The 20,336-nt window shown below is 44.6% G+C and overlaps 1 protein-coding gene across 2 annotated transcripts in view; it reads left to right on the forward strand.

Annotated features, from left to right (window-relative positions):
* bbs9 (Bardet-Biedl syndrome 9) overlaps positions 1-20,336 on the forward strand; it is a 106,611-nt gene that overhangs the window by 41,921 nt on the left and 44,354 nt on the right. For both annotated transcript variants that reach the window (XM_058053030.1, XM_058053031.1), the window contains 2 exons: positions 11,579-11,761; positions 13,513-13,762. In XM_058053030.1, the coding sequence (XP_057909013.1) occupies positions 11,579-11,761; positions 13,513-13,762 (433 nt within the window). The remainder of the gene's footprint in view (positions 1-11,578; positions 11,762-13,512; positions 13,763-20,336) is intronic.

Genomic DNA, 20,336 nt, shown 5'->3' on the forward strand with positions numbered 1-20,336 from the left:
ATGACTGGGGCCGTGTATTGTGAGATTTTGGGGAACAACCTCCTTCCCTCTGTCAGAGCATTGAAGATGGGTCGTGGCTGGGTCTTCCAACACGACAACGACCCGAAGCACACAGCCAGGAAAACCAAGGAGTGGCTCCGTAAGAAGCATATCAAGGTTCTAGCATGGCCCAGCCAGTCTCCAGACCTGAACCCAATCGAAAATCTTTGGAGGGAGCTCAAACTCCGTGTTTCTCAGCGACAGCCCAGAAACCTGACTGATCTAGAGAAGATCTGTGTGGAGGAGTGGGCCAAGATCCCTCCTGCAGTGTGTGCAAACCTGGTGAAAAACTACAGGAAACGTTTGACCTCTGTAATAGCAAACAAAGGCTACTGTACCAAATATTAACATTCATTTTCTCAGGTGTTCAAATACTTATTTGCAGCTGTATCACACAAATAAATTGTTAAAAAATCATGCATTGTGATTTCTGGATTTTTCTTTTTAGTTTATCTCTCTCACAGTGGACATGCACCTACGATGAAAATTTCAGACCCCTCCATGATTTCTAAGTGGGAGAAATAGCAAAATAGCAGGGTGTTCAAATACTTATTTTCTTCACTGTATGTGCCCTGTGATCGGCTGGCGACCAGTCTAGGGTGTACCCCGCCTCTCGCCCGAAGACAGCTGGGATAGGCTCCAGCACCCCCCGCGACCCTCGTGAGGAATAAGCGGTAGAAAATGAATGAATGAATGACTACCAACCATGCGTGTGTCTGTGCTGCTGTCTCTTCTCTGGACTGCGTCAAGTGTGAGAGCCACAGACTTGGGGACACTTTGTGTGTGTACATGTAGTTATACATGAGTGCAGACCTTCTGCAGCAGCATTCGAGCTTCATTTTCTGTTGAAATGAAGCAGTTCAAGCATTATTTTAGGTCACAGGGCAAGTAATACATGCTTGTTAGTTGCTGTGGTAACAAAAGGTGAAAACTGCGCGTGTATGGAAAGGATGATGACAGAAGGAGAGAAGCTGGACGCTAGAAGGGTCATTATTTTGTAGGACCACTTCCTTCCAGAGAAGGACACAAGGATTCGAGTGATTACAATGCGCGACGTACATTGTGACAAAAACATCATATCTGGTCACATATAATATCCATGAATGAATATGCTTTTTTGCGTGAGAGGCAAAAGGAGGTGATGATGCACAATAGAAGAGATCATGTTTGGTGCAGTTTTAAAACATAAAACCGACCACAAGGATGCAGAAGTGCATTTATAAGTGCTTGGCATGCACCTTTCTCCATACAGACAGGAACCAGGAAGTGAAAAGGCAGTAGCACGCAGGAGGTTACGCATTGAGGTTACGCCAGTAGTACATTTAAACATTTACACTGCATACATATATGTCCCACAAGGCATAATAAAGGCATATCTTATCATAACTTAGACATGCCTAACACTTGACTGGCAAAAAATAGGCCCGCCAGATGTAGGCACGTTCTGCACATGCGTGCTTAGCATATGTCTACTTAGAGAAGTTAGCCACGCCTCTCTGGCAAAATGCACCCCCCCCCGGATTGGAGTGTGAAATTGTGAATCACCAGCTTATTTTCTCCAGCAGCCAGTTGCATCTTTAACATTCTTCATACATAATAATACATAATATACAAGCTAGTCTCTTCCACACGGCTCAAGTGTTTGTCCTCAGCGTGTGTACTATTGTTCCAACAACCTGCTTGCATTCTCGTACGTGGTCCACGTACACACGCTTGATACGCGTGCAGCCTGGGAGGTTAGTGTGAACTTTTAATGACAGGCTTGTGTGTGTGTGTGCATGTGTGTAATGAATAGAGGGAAAGGTTCTGTATGATTATAGGCCTCCTTTTAGAACCAGAGAGACTAAATACGGCTTCAGACTAAACACCACATACACACACACACACACACACACACACACAGAGATATTGGCAGCATCAAGCACATTTAAAGATGAAGTAAAACAAAATATTGGCACTGATGTGCAAAAGTGTGTATTGTTATATCATTATCGTTATATCAGACATACAGTAGTCAGAAATACTGACACCTATTCTCATTCAGTAACATGGACAAAAGTGTCTAAACTTTTGACTGGTGCGCTACCTTATAAAATCTTTAACTGCAGTGCAACCTCTGAGGTCAAACGCAGTCCGTCCATCCAGGATGTTTGTTGCTCTGATCTTGTTTCCAAATAAAATCATGGAATTTGAAATAATCTGTTTCAGGGTTAGGCAGCACAGTCAGGAGATCGGGAAGACCTGGGTTCGATTCTCCACTTGAGCATCTCTGTGTGGAGTTTGCATGTTCTCCCTGTGCGTGCGTGGGTTTTCTCCGGGTACTCCGGTTTCCTCCCACATTCCAAAAACATGCTAGGTTAATTGGTGACTCCAAATTGTCCATAGGTATGAATGTGAGTGTGAATGGTTGTTTGTCTATATGTGCCCTGTGATTGGCTGGCGACCAGTCCAGGGTGTACCCCGCCTCAGCTGGGATAGGCTCCAGCATACCCCTGGATGGATGTTTCAGGGTCAACTGTGGACATAATGAAACCTGTATTAAGAGAACAGGTATTAAGTGTCGTACAAGTCGAAAACGAAGGGAAGCCGCTTTAACTTTGTTAACAAGCAAGTTGGCGTATGGTGACGCTAGGGTCTTGCTTTAAATGTGAGTCCGCCTCTCACCCTCTCTGCTTTAAGACCCATGTACTTTATCCTTGATGTGTGTTGTGTGATTTTATAATTTTATAGTTTTAATGCACATGAGTTCATATGTGGCACAACTTTTGCAAAAGACACACACGCACGCACGCACTGCACACACTCCGCAGCTGCTGCAGTGAAACAGACCCTTGGGTTTAGTCACATCACATTCTGTTAACATACTCTCACCAGTGTGTGTCCTTGTGCGCTCACTCTGTCTCTTTGGGACCTTGCGAGTGCGTGTGTGTTCTGATTTAAGGGCGTTTGCTGTGGGGTGAGTGTGTGCTGTCAGTGTATGTGTTTGAACTCTGACCCCATCCACACTTCCAGCTGTAGCCAACCTCTTTATGAGGTGTGTGTGTGTGTGTGTGTGTGTCTGTGTGTGTGAGAGAGAGATTTTCTGCATGCCGTTGACCTGCTCTGACCCCCCCATGCGTGGTGCAACATCCATCCAGATGTTTCCACATGTTCTGGTGGAGTTTCATTGCACAAAATGTGATAGAATGTGAAGCATTTAAAGAATTCAGACTTTCTTTATACGCATTAATTAATTAATTTCAATTAATTGATTGATTATTTTGTCATTCATGAACTGGTTTGGAATTATATGAAGGAATACCCCACACTCTTTCACTCTCCTTTTTCACATATGCATGAAGAAACAGTTTGGACTTTAGTGGACACAGCCAGTACTGCAACCCCCCCTCACAGATGGACTGACCAAACCCACTCATTATTAGTCTGGGTGGGCCAGGCATTTGTGTGTGTGTGTGTTCAAATGTGTCTGAGGTAATCTGTGAACCTGTGGAGGTCAGCCCCCCACAGCCTGAGGCTACCGGCACCCAGGGAGCCTGGCTGGGTGTTAATCCCAGGTTGGGTGTCACTGCGGTGGGTCATGTCTGTAATTTAGTCCCCTGCTCGGTTAGGGGCCTCTGGGCCCGTAGGACCACCCAGCACACTGTAATGCATGTGTGTTATGTGTAATGTATGTGATACTCGTAGATGTATCCTTCATCCCTGGACTTACACTTACAAAGCCTCCAGTTTGGTATCTTGTTTTTTTGGTTGTAGGTTGCTACCTGCAGAGCCATTTGGGCCATTAGGTAATATATGTAGATGCCGTGGCCTTTAGGGTCCACTGAAATTTGGAAAATTACACCTTCCGTATATTAATATAAAACTAGTAATTATGATTAGCTCACAATGATTTTAATGCAAAGCAATGCCATTCCCTGCCATGGTTAGCATGTAGGCCACACAGTCAGGCGATCGGGAAGACTTTGAAGGTTCGATTCTCTGCTTGGGCATATCTGTGTGAAATTTTCATGTTCTCCCCGTGCATGCGTGGGTTTTCTCCGGGTACTCCGGTTTCCTCCCACATTCCAAAAACATGCTAGGTTAATTGGTGACTCCAAATTGTCCATAGGTATGAATGTGTGTGTGAATGGTTGTTTGTCTATATGTGCCCTGCCATTGGTTGGCGACCTAAGTCAGCTGGGATAGGCTCCATCATACCCATGACCCTAGTTAGGATAAGCGGCATAGAAAATGGATGGATGGCAATGCCATTCCATTCCATTCCATGTTCGTCCACTTATTTGGGTACGGGTCACAGGGGCACCAGCTTAGGGGAAGTCCAGACTTTCCAGTCCCCGACCACCTCTTACAGTTCCACCGGGAAGATCCCAAGGTGTTCCCAGGCCAGCTGTGAGACATGATCTCTCCAATGTGTCCTAGGTCTGCACTGGGGCCTTCTGTTGTAACTCCTTTTTGAAAAACCGCGATAGAGGGAGTGATGTTTGAACAGCCATGTAGCAAGGGACGACTCTATAGTTTTTGCATAGTGTAAATGTAGCTTTTATACAGATTTAATGTGTGCAAACTGTGTGTTTTTTTATTGTTTGATAGTGATTGTTGTATTTTTTTTATTACTTTTATAATTTATTCCCTTATTTACAAAATGTATTTTTTGTGGGATTTCAGATTTTTTTTAATGTTATTTATTTATGTTTAATTAATAGGGTAGTTTAATTAAATTTGGGTAGGGCCAGCTCTGGCTACTTGTGTCACATTATTTGGAAGAAAGAAGGTATAAGAGATTAGTACTCCTTACCTGTTGTGTTTCTCTTCAACCACTGACACAAGTCGAGATGGAGGAGGGATGAGGTGGGACTGTATGAGGAATGATGGGCTGATGAAGAAGTGATGGAGAGAGATTGATGGAGGAGGGCGGGGTCTGGAACACACGACCTTTCATCCCAGAGTGAAGCTCTTTGTTAGTGACCGTGTGAACACGCGTGTCAAAATAGAAAAACGACCCCCTCCCTAGCCCTTCAGACTCTCCATCCCAATGAAAACATTGAAGTCGCCTCTATGACGCAGTGAGACAGCTCATCAATCACACCCCTGTGTTTTAGCTCACATGTTCAAGCAGCCCTGACAGCAGCCACGGTCATGTGAACAAAAGGAGACTTTGAATGGATCCACTCTGTGGAAAACCATTGGTGCTGGGATCTGCATCATTTCTTTTCGGGAAGAATGAGAAATTCATTGAAATGGTTGAAATTCAGAATTGTTCTTCTTCTTCTTCGTGCGGCACCTTGTAGTTGCTCCAGAGTGGGTGGCGCTAATTCATGAATCAAAATATTAAATATGTAGTAAGCTTCATCTGCTGGTGGATGGATCCTTTTCAACATGCGGGAAGGACAGGCCGGCCCAGGGAATTGACTTTTGGTGGACCTTGACCTTGACCTTTCAGGGGCAGCACCAAAGGTCAAGGTTTACCGCATGGACTCATACATCACGTTAAAGCTCCTGACCAGCACTTTCTTTGTCTGTCACTCAGACACGACATATCAAATGACAAAAGCAGACACCAACGGGCCGCGTTACTAGTTGGTAGCGTTCACTGCATCCGAGAAGCATCGTCCGTCATGAAACAACTTCCTCCTCCATTATTCTTCTGAACCGTTCGTGCTGCTAGATCCTGTCATCCGATCCTCCACTCGGTCTCCACGTCGACGCTCCAATGAGGCTTTCATCAACATCACTTTCCAGCTTTTTTGTTTTTAACGGTTTCTGCCTTCATATCTGCAGCTTTCTTCTCTCCTTTCACCCCCCGCCATCCTTGCTGTGATGCTATCAGAAGGCCTGTAGACAGGCTGCTGTTATCACTATTGTGAGTGTGTGTGCTTGTTTTGAGCACAGACAATAGTGGTTACTGTCTGGCGGCCTATCACACGATGATCACTTCATCACACTGTCTCCACGTCTGACCACTGTTTACATCCCAGCATCTCTCTTCCTCATTTTCTATGTGTGTGTGTGTGCGTGTGGGCATGCACAGGATTGCTGTGTACCTCTACAGGTCATAACATTAGGTACAGTCAAACTAGGAGAATTTTGGGGCGGTGCAGTGCAGTTGTACATGCACAAAGATAAATTATTACATGCATATGTCTATGACGTGAACGTTACAGCTCTCATACTGGTGTACCTAATGAAGCGAACAGTGAGTGTGATCCTGTGATGTAATAACACAGCATATATGCTGAAATGGTGCAGGTATTTCCATCCAGGAAGTTCCTTGTTGTGACATTTGCAAGGGCCCCTAAGCAGCTGCTTTCTATCACTGCTTTACATCATCTTCATTACTGAGGAACTGAAAGCACATTTAGTGTAGTTGTAAGGAAACTGTGTGATCTTCTGCATGTGTGTGTGTTTTGGTAATTCTATCTCAGGAAATGAATTCTGTAATTCCAGCCGTTGTTAACGTGAGATGCTAATTTGTTCTTAGATTAAGAGAAGGAAACCTTGTGTCCACACACATGCACTTCAGAGGACACAACATCGACGTTCATTAAAATATACATCCCAGACTGAAATGAACCAGGACTCCAGCACGTTGTCTTTACCAGACACTGCATTTCATTTTAATGAGGTCCCAACCCTGCACTTTAATCACTTTAATCTTGTATGCTGATATCACAGAGTGCTGAGCTTTCTTATATGAGCGTGTTCTGTAGGCCAGATACAAAAAAAACGTGTAATGACCACATTAGAAATTACAGATATTGAAGACAACCTAACACTAAAATAATAAAGCTACATACCATTGAGAGACGCCTTGAAGTAACCTATTTTCCCGAGAAACTTCAGACTGTCCAGTCATTTGGCTTTATGTTTAAAGCGGACATTTTTGAAAGATAAATCACTGTTTATTACAACTCCTATAAAGTTTGGTTTGGCAGCTATCTGGAAGTTCTCCTGAGCACTTGGGAGTGTGACCAACCACAGCGGAGTGGGTGCGCCTGGAGGCGGGCCATAGGTGGAAAAAAAAAAACACAGTTTTCGCAGGAACCACGAAATCCAAAGAAATACAGCTGCAACAGGTGCAGATTCTGGAAGATCTAGAAAGGTTTCTGTGCTGGTTATTGTGTGTAGCTGCTCTATAGGAGTACACAACTCGATACAAAGTGCTAAGGAATTAGCATTACATTCCAGTTGCAGTATTGTACTCTTATTATTATGCCATATAATTAATGAAAACATTGTTTAAAAAAAATGTTGTCAATAATATTGACTATCGACAATAATTTGTTGGAACGTTATAGTTCAGCAAAATTTGTTATTGTAACAGGCCTAGAGTAAAGTCATAATATTACATTTACAGGGATGATTGTCACTGCTTCCTTATTGGAAAACGGTGTCGGTGGGATTGCACCTTGAATTGGCTTCAAAGTATTCCATCCCTTGCAGCTAGGAGACTGCTCTTTGAGGAGTTTGCATGTTCTCCGGTGCTCCAACAACATGCATGCTCGGTTAATTGGCGACTCCAAATTGTCCATAGGTATGAATGTGAGTGTGAATGCTTGTTTGTCTATATGTGCCCTATGATTGGCTGGCGACCAGTCCAGGGTGTACCCCGCCTCTCGCCCGAGGACAACTGGGATAGGTTCCAGCATGCCCGCGACCCTCGTGAGGATAAGCGGTATAGAAAATGTATGGTATTCCATCCCAAGCACACCATCCCACCATAAACGGTGATGATTGTGCACTGCTTCCTCCTCCCGAAATAGCGGCTGGTGATCCCGAACCTCTTCGAAACTGTTTGAAAGTCATTCTCCATGCATTCTCCAAACTCCTCCCTTGGCTACCAGAAGCCGAAGAATCAAGTCACCAAGGTTTATTAATGAATAAACTAAAAAAATGAATGAAAAAACCCTCCCGTGCCCAAAATAAGGTCCTGATGCACAAAACAAACAAAAGAACAGCGAGGCGATCAGGCCGACCCTATACAGGACCCTCGTCACTGCTACAACCCTAAACAAAACCGAAAACGGGACAAGTTGTCACACCAGGCCAGATAAGAATTAAAACATAACGGAAGAAAAAACCCAGGCTGCTGCTCAGCGTCACGCCAGCAGCCAGCAAGAAGCAGCTGAGTGGCCCAGGAGCGTGACGAGAAGGTGGAGAGTGTATTGAGCCTGCAGCAGACGAAGGCAGCATAAGCAGAGCAGGGAGCAGAGAGAGAGCAAGCACACCTGCACACATTTATATGGTCCAGGGAGGGCTGGGCCAATCAGCTGCTTCCTGCAAATAAATACAAACCCAAAAAGATCAAACACAGGATTCAAACATAACACATGTGCAAATGTAGCTTTGTCACTGTATTGTCTTATCCATGTGCACACAGTGTGTGTGGAGCTATGTGTGTGTATGCGTGTGTGTGTGTGTGTGTGTGCAAGCCTGTGCGCTACTCCATAAGTCAGTGGTCAGTGTGTGAATGTGTGTCCATGCAAAATGTGTCTTTGTGTTCGCTCAGCTGGCATCAATCAGTGTACGCATGGAAGCGAGCCGCTGCCAACAATAGAGCCCTTCACTGGACCGGGAGCTTTTTATCAATACACACACACCACACACACTTCTCAGGGCGCCAGGGGAGGGTTGTCCGGCAGTGTGTGTGTGTGCGTGGTAGTGGGGTTGAATTAAATTATACTCTACGTGGTCAAAATTGTACATGAATTTCGGTACTCACGTTAAGCAGGTTGTGGCTTCTCTGTGCTGACTTCAGGACCACCGAGACCACTTCCACCTCGTGAGAAGATCATGATGGACCACCGAGTCCACATTCACCTCATGAGAAGTGCTTGATGGACCACTGTGTCCACTCTCACCTTATGAAAAAGGCATGACGGAGTCCAGAGTATTGACGGCACTCAGAGACCCACAGTCCTTAAATCTGTGTTCACTCTTGTCACCTTTGGTTGAAACTGTCTGGTGTCAGGGCGGCACGGCGAATGGTTGTTTGTCGATATGTGCCCTGTGATTGGCTGGCGACCAGTCCAGGGTGTACCCCGCCTCTCGCCCGAAGACAGCTGGGATAGGCTCCAGCACCCCCCACGACCCTCGTGAGGAAAAAGCGGTAGAAAATGAATGAATGAATTAATGTCTGGTGTCATTGTTCTGCCAGAGATGGTTGGATGGTCAAGAATGAACACTACGATCAGAATCCCGTCAAGTGGTCTTGGTCCATACGTTCACTCATAAGGTGCATGAGACTACAGGTTTTTTCTTCATGCCGGATGTTTGTGTCCAAACATTCTCCCTGTCTCATATGCTTTGGTTGACTTCATAGTCTTCCACTAGGGTGTTCTTGCCCAAATCACATGAATCCATCTGTCAAACGTTCAATGCAGTCCATTAGTCCAGGATCTGCTTTCACCTTTTCCTTTTCTCTCCGTCCTTCATCCCTCCCCTCCGGGCTTGTCCCCTCTTGCCATCCTTATCACTCTCGCTCTGTCATCGCTCCTTCACGCTGCTCCGCTCTTCTCTACTCTTCTCTTGTGGCAGTGACGGAGGGATGGAGGGCTGACCCCACGGCTTAGGGTCGAAGTTCACCTGATCCCACCACTTCACTCATGAATTCACTTGCTCTCCTGTCAGACGCCGCCAAGCCATGTTCTTAAGTAAAAGCTGCCAGGTCTTCAGTTCCGCTTGTGCTGCTTTTTTATGTTTAATTCTGCATTTCAAAGCGAGTATTGGGTTTCTGTTTGCTCGTCTTCAAGGTCACTGGAAGGACACGTGATTTAAGTGCCAGTCGTGATGTTTAGCTGAACGCTATGCATCTTTTTTTTTTTTCCTTTTGTAAGTATAAGCACGTCCATCAGATAAGACAGTGGAAACTCTTAAGTAGACGTAAAGAGATCAGAGTCACAACACTGCAAACACAAGGAAGGCTCGCTCTTCCTGCTTATGGAAGGATGTGTCACGTCTCAAATGGATTACTTCCCTCAGTACACTTCAATAAGTACACTGTGTACTTTGTTTCTGCGTGTGTAAATTTTGTTGATTGCTGTCACTTATTTTAAATGACGATTACAATATTTACTCCCTTCTTACGTGGGTGTGCTGCATTTTACTGTATTCAGTGTGCGCACTTAGTGCTCACAAAACAGAAGTGTAAATATGGATATGTGTGGCTGCACAGTGGACAAGTGGTTAGCATGCTGGTTAGCCACACAGTCAGGAGATGGGGACGACCTCCTATGACATTTGGAATGACTCTAATTTAAATGTGTCAATAAAGAAATGACAACATTATACAATTTAGCTTGTGGTGTTACAAAGTAGTCACACTTTATATTTAGAACTCCAGTCGGCTTACGTTCGGTACCTGGCACCCTTATAGCCTCAAATTCTCCTACCTCCTCCTGTAGGTCAGGAAGTGGTTGTCCGTAGTCTGCCTTCTTTTTCAGCTTTTGACCACTAAGTCCACATGTTTACATGGGACGTCTTGGACTTATCTTCAACCATGAAGCTACTTAAGTTTCCATCCTAAACTCTACCCTCGAAGGAAGATGAGGAACAAGATGTAAAAGTATTGAGACAGCCAAAGGCTGTGAAAAGTTAAAGGGGGACAATTATGCTCATTTTTCTGCCTTTTGTATTGAGTTGTGGACTCCTGTAGAGCAGCTACACATGATAACCAGCACAGAAAGCATTCTAGTTCCTCCAGAATCTGCACCTATTCCAGCTGTAGTTCATGCTTCCCGCGAAAACAGTCTGTTTTAATGTATTCCACCCACGGCCCACCTCCACGTTTGGCCACTCTGCTGTTCTTGGTAACACTGCCAAGTCCATGGAAAGAGTTCCGGTTTGGAGTTGATAAACAATATAAGAGTTAGGTTATATACAATGTTGGGTTTTCTACAGCATCTGTAACGTGTAATGTGTTTTGCGGGTCTACCAGTATGTAAAAAAAACTCAGTAATTGTGGTGGGAAAAAGGCTATTGGCAACCCTGCTTCCTCTATGCTATACAGGCAAATGCTTTTGCTCCATGACTTACATAAAATAAACACGGTTAGGACACTGATAAATCGTTTCAGCAAGTTTGTCGGCTAGTCCAGCTGCATAGTGGCCCATGTTCACAAAACAGACCAATGTGAAATGCCGTTGACAGATTTAAAAAAGCAGAGCTTGGGAGAGGGCAGAGAGTTTATATATAAGGAAGTCCGCCTGTCTATGACGTCCCAAAGGGGCAGTTTTACCACACATTTTGAAACCGACCGTTTTGAGCCATCCTAAACTATTTTCAGGGCTCACTTCCAAATGCGCAAACCTCATTATTTGAAACTTTGGCATCGTTTAACACTAGAATACAACATTGTAACTACATTTATGGGTCAGAAAAGTGGAAAAAGCATAATAGGTCCCCTTTTAAGACAATATGGACTCTCTACAGCTTTGATGGATTCTAATTCTCTGTAAGCACTTATCCAGGATTGTATAGTGGAGGTTGTTCTGTTCTGGGATGCCCCACAGAAGTGACTCTTCTTTCTTGTCTTTCTCTTTAGGTGATGGCGCTAGCCGAGGCTGCCGATGAGAACCGCTTGCTCCTGGAGGAGGCCTTCGTCCGCCTGAGTAGTGCCACCCACCTGCTGGTGTTGCTGCTGTCTTTGTGGCAGGGCCTGACCCCTGACCAGACCGCCATCTTGGAGGCCACACTGCTCCCGCTGCTGAAGGACACACCGCAGCTGGTACACACACACACAAATGCACAGGAGGCCATTATCCACCTGCAGCATGCTTGGTAAACACATACATTAAGTACATCTGGTCCCAGGGGTGCATTCACACACACACACACTCAACACGTTCACGTCAGCTGTGCACTAACTGTGTACTTGTTTATGATTGAAGCATTAACACACACACACATGGTCAAGGTCGTGCATCCGATATGTGTGTGTGAGACGACAGAGCTCCTCAATTGCAGCTGCAGTGAGGCTGTGAAAGATTTGCATCCCCACAGAGACTGTGTGTGTGTGTGTGTGTGTGTGTGTTTGTGTGTTAGTTTTTCCATTGCTCTGATCAGTTCTCTGAACCTCTCATTACCACTTTGACTATTTTCAGCCCTCTATGACAATACACACACTCGCTTACACAGTGGCTATAGAAAGTCAACACACGCCAGTAAAAAAAAAAGCTTTGATGTATAGTGAAAGGTTCAGAGTCCCTTTATGGAGACTGCCAGTCCTGACATGCCCCATCACACTCCGCCTCTTGACCTTGGACCTCCTGCAGCCACACCGGTGAGGTCGTTCCAGGTCGGCGCGAGCGGTCTTTCAATATCTAAGTACGGATGGATGGAGGTGGAAGAGCAGTGAAAGTAATCACGTCCCAGCAAACATACGAGGTCGTCCTCCCACTGCCAGAATCAACACAGAAAGAAGTGAAAAGGTATTAAATGTGATCCAGCTGAGGTCAAAAAGAAAAACAAATGTTTAAACATTCCAGAAATGTACAGCTGCAAGGAGCTTTTTGTTCTCTGCTAAACTTGATGTAGACCAGAGACAGACAGCACAGTGCTGGTATTATTACACTCCCAATGATTTATCTCAACTTAAGTCCAGAGAGGAGATCACTTTGGCTCTGTGGCTTGCAAGGAGGGACAGACATTTTTCCAGAGCAACACGACTCCCAGATTGGATGTGAGGAAGTGATTGTGAGGATGATGTATCCTCAGGAGACTCACTCTACATCCTTCTCGCCTCAAATGACTTTCCCAGACAAGGATGTCAGAACTGCCGTCTGGACCGTTATTCTCCTCTCTTCTTTGGGAGCGCTCCAAAGGTGGTGCGCCGTCGGCCAGGACTGTTGTAAATCCCAGAAGAGAATCCTCCATCCTTCCTAAAAAGCATGTTTTAACCTGAAGAGAAGCTTCTAGAACAAGAGAAGCAGAACCTGTGGGATTCAACAGTAGTGTGACAACCTTAGTCTCTGTCAAGAACCTCTCAGAGGAGCTTCTTAGTTATGAAGGTTGACCTGTTGAGGTTCTTTACATAGTCCATACTTAAAACTACATGGTCACTTTTTTCCCCATCTTCTGCATTACTTATATTGTTTTGTTCAATGTGACATCTGGATACTCTAAATATTTGAATATTTACATGTTAAAAGATACATCTCTCTCACTACTTCTTCTATAATGCAGCATATTCTTCTTCTTGCTGGGGAAGTCTCTGTCATCAGCTCATCTTCTCTTGTTCTTTTATCTCAGTGTCAGTGTCTGTGTGTCATGGTCATTCCAGGCTTAATTACCTGTCATTAGGACTCATTAGGGGCCTACCAGCATGGCAGCAGGCAAGGGGGAGGGATGCAGACTGTCAACACACTCACCCGTTCAAGATGGACTTGGGTTCAGTTGATGCATTGTGTGTGTGTGTGTGTGTTATCGTCTTAATAAATCCATCAAATGTCCTCCTTGTCTACCCCCCTCCTCCCCCAGGGCTGGGAGGAGAGCTGCGACGCCGCCGTCTCTCACCTCCTGAGGACGTGTCTGTCCCGTAGCCCAAAGGACCAGGCCACGTCTCTGGCCCAGACGGGGGGTCCCGTGCTGGGTCTGCCCCGTGACACATCCCGCCTGAAGAAGCACATCACACTCCTGTGCGAGCGAATCAGCAAAGGAGGACGTCTGACACTCGCCTCCGAGGCCAACGTCCAGGTGCCGGCACAGGTCCAAAACCTGGCTGCCCCCGGTGAGTCCTGCAGATTTTTTTTTTTTTACAAGGACTCAATAACACAAACAAAAACAATACACAAAACTTCCACCTGTAATTTATCACCTATATAACCTGTTCAGGGTGACGGGGGAGCTGGAGCCTATCCCAGTCAGACCACATCTTGGACTGGTCACCCCTCCACCCCTACAGTCACATTCCAGTCATATGTGAAACACTACATGACACACATTAGTACTACACTGACATTCTTCATGATGGTTGACGTTTGTCCACTTTCTGAGCATTTTATGATTTTATGAATTTCACATCACTTCTGCCATCAGGAGAGTTTGCCTCAGACTTGGTAGACATTATGGCGGGTACAACATATTGCACAACTGCAGGGTCTTGAGACACATGCTAACTCGCAAGCTAGCGACCTAAACGGTAGCCTTCAAGTTATTTCCTTTAAACTTAAATAGCCAAAAACTTACCACTTCCACACGGATAGGGAGGATAACTATTAACAGTTATTTAACCTTTAGCATGAACATTAATCAAACATAATAATTTTTTCTGGGTACATGATACCATACACATCCATATCAAACTTGCGCGGGCCGCACTAACATGAAACTTTCATATCAAGGCGGGGGCCTCAAACTAGTGTCCTGCGGGCCACATTTGGCCCGCGGGCCGCGTGTTTGAGACCCCTGATATAAAGCATCTTAAAGACATTTTGAACCTTATTCAAAATATTCTGTACACAGGAACGTGGTGATTCACTCGCTCTTTTCAAACTTTCCTTCGGTCTTTACTCTCTAACACGCTCACTTGTGCATATTATGTGTGTGTGTGTGTGTGTGAGTGTGTGTGTGTGTTTAAGAGTCAACATGTGTGTGTGCGTTTACATTTGTGTTTCCTTGTCAGCCTGTGCGCCTCTGCTTCGCCGCCAGTGGTTACACACACACATATAAACAGGCGTTGTAAACAGTGATTTATTTGCAGTCTCAGTTGTTGCTTTTTCACCCACCCATAAATGTACACACTCGTTTATGTTTCCAACAACACAGATGACAACCCTTTGCATCACACACACGCATGCGAGGATACCACACAAAAAGCCTCTCTTGATTACTTAGGAGTTGTGGAGTCCTGTAGAGCAGCTACACACAATAACAAGCACAGAAAGCTTTCTAGTTCTTCCAGAATGTGCACCTTTTCAGCTGTATTTCTTTGGATTTTGTGCTTCCCGCAAAAAAGGTCTGTTTAAATATATTCCACCGACAGCCTGCCTGCAGGCATGCCCACTGTGCTGTGGTTGGTCTCACTCCCAATTACAGTTTATGCCGCTAGATGCTTTTTAACATTGGGCTTTCTACAGCATCGGTGATGTGTAATGTGTTTTGCGGGACTGCCAGTGTTTAAAAAAACTCAGGGGGAGCCACTGTGGTGGGAAAAGGCTATTAGCAACCCCGCTCCCTGTATGCACACTCTATAATGCTACACACACAAGTGCTTTTGCTCCATGACTTACACAAAATAAACACAGTTAGGACACTGATGAATTGTTAGTTGATGCTTGCTCTTCTGACTCCTCTGATATGACCAAGTAACGTTGGAAAGTCGTCTTCAGCAAGTTTGGAGGCTAGTTCAGCCGAGAAAACGTGAAGTCATAAAGTATTAACAATCATATTGCAGTGGACAATTATCACAGTTATTTGGTTCCATACCTGACTGCCGTGAATTAATTTCCACTGAAACGAATTCAATATTAATTGATGGATTATTTTTGGCTGCACGGTGGTCGAGTGGTTAGCATGGAGGCCACATAGTCAAGAGATTGGCAAGATGTGTGGGGTTTGCATGTTCACTTTTTTTCACTCTGTCATATCAGATATGCCATGGCTGACTCCATGCAGTGTTAAGGTAATGTAATGTAAGGTAATGTCTCATCAGTGAAATATTACACAGTGACCAGAATACGTCATATGACTTAATAATTACTTAAATCAGCTTTTTCCACTTTTCTGACCTGTAAATGTTGTTACAATGTTGTATTCTCGCGTTAAACAATGCCAAAGTTCTACTGAAGTCAATGAGATGCGGACTTCCTTATATAGGCTGCAGATCGCCCGCATCCAGTTAACGCGGACCTACATATGCGGAAATCTTCCGGAGTGTGACCAACCACAGTGGAGTTGGCATACCTCAAGTTTGGGTCAGAAGCAGGAAGTCCATGCAAACACTGCAGAGAGAAGTGAATCTGGAAGCTCTAGAAATCTTTCTATGCGGGTTATCATTTGTAGCTGCTCTATACAAGTCCACAAGTCAGTACAATGTGCCGAAAATGAGCATGACTGGTACGTAGCTCAGCTGTATTTTATTAACACATTGAACTCATTGGTTTTTTTTTTTAAAACAGACACTTTATGGGATAAAGTGAACAATATGTAGGCAATTGACAAGACAATAGTAACTATCAAGATGCATGGACGACCCTCTTTGACAGAATTTTATGGTGCTGGAAAGTAAAAAAAAGTTAAACAAAAAAAAACATTTACTTTTTATTTGTTGTATATTTTGGTGAAATTATGCAACCTTCTCATTTTACTTTTTAATGGTGTCACCGACATTTGTTGATGCTAACAACCCAATTCAAAGCGGCACATAGGTCTACATACATTATGTGTGTGTATTGCACTTATTTTCATAGTACTGTGCTGGTAGCTGTGGTTTGAGGCCTGTGTCTATTTTAGACTTAAAGAGAGGGGACGCGATGGGCTCACTGTGCACATGTGTGTGTGCATGCACACACACATGCACTATGTATCGTATGAGTGTGTGTGAGTAGGCACGGTACATATGTAGTGTAAGTGTGCTCCAGCTGTCTTTGTTCTGTCTCTGCGGCGCTCCTAAATTGAAGAGTCGTCCTCCACAGTTCTAAAAATACGACAAGCTCATCTATTTAGGAGCCAATCAATAATTAACTGAAGCTCCTCCTCTTCCAGGAAATATATATTTTTTGTTGGTGGTGTCCTCCTGTTTCTTCTTTAAACCATGCAAAGAGTAACAAGTAAATATCAAAACATTGAACTCAATATAATTTTACATTAAAGGGGACCAATTATGCTCATTTTTTGACCGTTTGTGTTGAGTTGTGGACTGCTACAGAGCAGCTACACATGATAATCGGTACACAAAGCTTTATAGTTCTTCCAGAATCTGTACCTATTCCAGCTGTATTTCCATGGATTTGTGATTCCCGTCAAAACAGTTTTGTTTTAATTTATTACACCCACAGCCCACCTCCGGGCACGCCCACTCCGCTGTGATAGGTCAGACGCCCAAAGTGTTTCCTAACTACGAAAAAACAACACTTTCTAATATGGTGGGTATTGGAGTTTTAATATATTAATACAGTCTATGAAGAGCTGATTGAAAAGTGTTTAGGAGCTACTGGCAGCTCATGAGCTACTGGCTGCAGACCCCCGACTTACCGTGTATGAACTCAGAGTCGTAACGTAGCACCACTGGTGTGGTGGAGCTCAGGAGAAGCCGAACTTGTAGCAACCTCGTCTGCCCGAGGAAGAGCGCTCATTGTGGGACAAACTCTGTCAGAGCCGCCGTTGGTGTCGTGGAGCTCAGGAGAAGTCGAACTTGTGGGCAGTGTGTGAAGTGGACGCACAGCGTGTCTAAAATGAATGCATCTTTCCCGGCGAGAGTACACTGCTTCTGGCTCCAGCAACAGTTTGGTGGATATTTAATATTCATGTTCACAAAAACAGTCCTGGCGGCACGGCGGTCTAGTGGTTAGCGCGCAGACCTCACAGCTAGGAGACCAGGGTTCAATATCACCCTCGGCCATCTCTGTGTGGAGTTTGCATGTTCTCCCCGTGCATGCGTGGGTTTTCTCCGGGTACTCCGGTTTCCTCCCACATTCCAAAAACATGCTAGGTTAATTGGCGACTCCAAATTGTCCATAGGTATGAATGTGAGTGTGAATGGTTGTTTGTCTATATGTGCCCTGCGATTGGCTGGCGACCAGTCCAGGGTGTACCTCGCCTCTTGCCCAAAGACAGCTGGGATAGGCTCCAGCACCCCCCACGACCCTCGTGAGGAAAAAGCGGTAGAAAATGAATGAATGAATGAATGAAAAACAGTCCTGTGTCAAATGCTGCTAACAAATTATAATATATACAATACAATACAATACGATACAATATAGTATAATACAATAACTTTTGCCTGAGTTTGTTTCTCTCATAAACAGACGATGGTATCAGAGCTTGGGGCAGGGTGGAGGAAGCAGAGCTTGGGGGAGGGAAGAGAGTTTATATATAAGGAAGTCCACCCCTCTGTGACATCACAAAGGGGCAGTTTTACCATGCATTTTGAAACCGAGTCTTTTGATCCATCCCAAATTTCTGTCAGGTCTCACTTCCAAATGCGCAAACCTCATTATCTGAAACTTTGGCATCAATTCACATGAGAACACAACATTCTAACGACATTAATAGGTCAGAAAAGTGGAAAAAGCATAATAGGTCTCCTTTAAGGACTCTAAATGAAACAATATTGACTTACTACTAAAAGTAAGTGTGTGTGTGCGTGGGTGTGTGTATGTGTGTGTGCAGGTGTCAGACACTTGCTTTATGAGGCAATCACACTTCCTGAGTTTTGATGTGTGCTTTCAAACTGACTTTTTCCTGGGTGTGAGTGTGTGTATCCAGTGTACTGTGTGTGTGCGTGTGTGTGTCCAAGTTGTATACATGCAGCAAGGATGGAAATAGTGTGCAGGCCGCAGCCAAATTGCTGCTAGCCGCCGCGCAGTGTCACCCTCATCTCCAAGCCGCAGCCCGGAATAAAACAGGAATGTGCTGATGAAAACCAAAACACACTTGTTTATTTCTGGACGCTGTGAGCTTCTCCATCCACAAGTGGCCCGACGTGCGCCCTAAAACTGTCGCTCAGTGACCCAAACTATCACATGCACGCTCAAGCACTCTTCCATCTGTTGTTGACGCACCCAAACCATATTTTTTGTGTGTTTGATTTATAATGCAATCAAGCGCCCACAATGTCTGACATTGTTCCAAAGAATCACTTCGAGATGGGATCAAAAATATGAAATTACAGGCACCAACAGTTCTTGAATGATGATGTTCTACATTACAACCTTCATTTGTAGCAACACAGTTCTTAACCCTTTTATTAAATATCAGTGTATCCTACAAAACTGCAATTTTGTGTGCCAGGGTTGGGTTGTGGTGGAAGCGATATCCCTTATTTTCCTTTATTTCCAGGAAAATTTTAAATGCAAATGTTGACACGTACGGGGAGGAGGATGTAATTTGCATAAATGGTCATATTGGTTTTGCAAAAAGTGAGTAAAAAAAAAGAAAAGCAGTCCACTGTCAACACTATGTGTGGTGGGGATGGCGTTTGGGAGATTCCACGATGGTCTCTTCTATCTGTGTGGCTGAGGTTGCCGAGGTGGTCAAAAGAACTCCTCAGTGGCAGGGCCCTGGGGCTGGATGAAGTCCACCCAGAGTTCCTTAAGGCCCTGGATGCTGGGGGCGTGTCTTGGTTGACACGACTCTGCAGCATCACATGGATATCGGGGGCAGATTGGGAGTGGAGTGGTGGTCCACATGTCTAAGAGGGGGGAACAGAGAGTGTGTTCCAACTATTGTGGGATCACACTTGTCAGCCTTCCTGCTAAAATCTTTTCAGAGGTTCTGGAGAGGAGGATCCACCGGACAGGCTCATGGGAATCTTCCTCCGTGTGGTGGAGATGACTTCACAGAAGGCATCCACTGTCTTAAAGTCCATTTTTGTAAACTTCCCTTGCCACCCATCCTCAAATGTTCTTTGTTGGATATAGATCAGGGGAACACGCAGGATGGTCCAAAAAAGAGAGGTTATTCCTCAATGAAGTCCTTTGTCAGGCAGGCATTGTGAAGTGCAGCCTTGTCCTGTTGAAAAAGCCAGTCATTACCGCACAGACGAGGGCCTTCTCTCTCAGATACCGCCTGATGGTTATCGGACTGCACTCGGCACCAGTAACAACCTTCATTTGGTCCAAGGATTGTGCTGTGTGTTGATGGATAGCTAATCGGACCCTACGGCCCCGGGCTGGTCACTTTTTTGGGGGTCTACCACTTGACTTTTTTGTTCCATGACCATGATTCTGAGTGTCCACCTTCAGCATCAACGACATGCTATGAGAGGCCTTGCTTATGCACTTCAACAATCCCACTGTGTTCAAAGAGACAAAGCTTTTTTACCTTTGCCATGAAGAAATCATGACAGTGTGAATAGCTGACAGAAGATGACATTGAATCCACATTTTGCCCAGGTTTTGGCTTTAAAAAGCTGTGGTCTTCAACTTTTGATCAGCTGATGAACAGCTTATTTCACTTTAAAACTTGTTGGCAGTAAATTGGTGACTCAAAAAATATCTCACTCACATTTTTTCTTTTTGCATTTTGAAACTTTACTTAGAACCTCCTTAATATCCAATTCAAAATGTACGTTCTAAGTCAGGAATAGAAGATTTAACCAGAGCTTTAAAGGGGACCTATTGTGGTCATTTATCGTCCCTTTG

The sequence above is a fragment of the Doryrhamphus excisus genome, chromosome 17 (assembly GCF_030265055.1).
Source record: "Doryrhamphus excisus isolate RoL2022-K1 chromosome 17, RoL_Dexc_1.0, whole genome shotgun sequence".
In the NCBI taxonomy this organism is placed as follows: Eukaryota; Metazoa; Chordata; class Actinopteri; order Syngnathiformes; family Syngnathidae; genus Doryrhamphus; species Doryrhamphus excisus.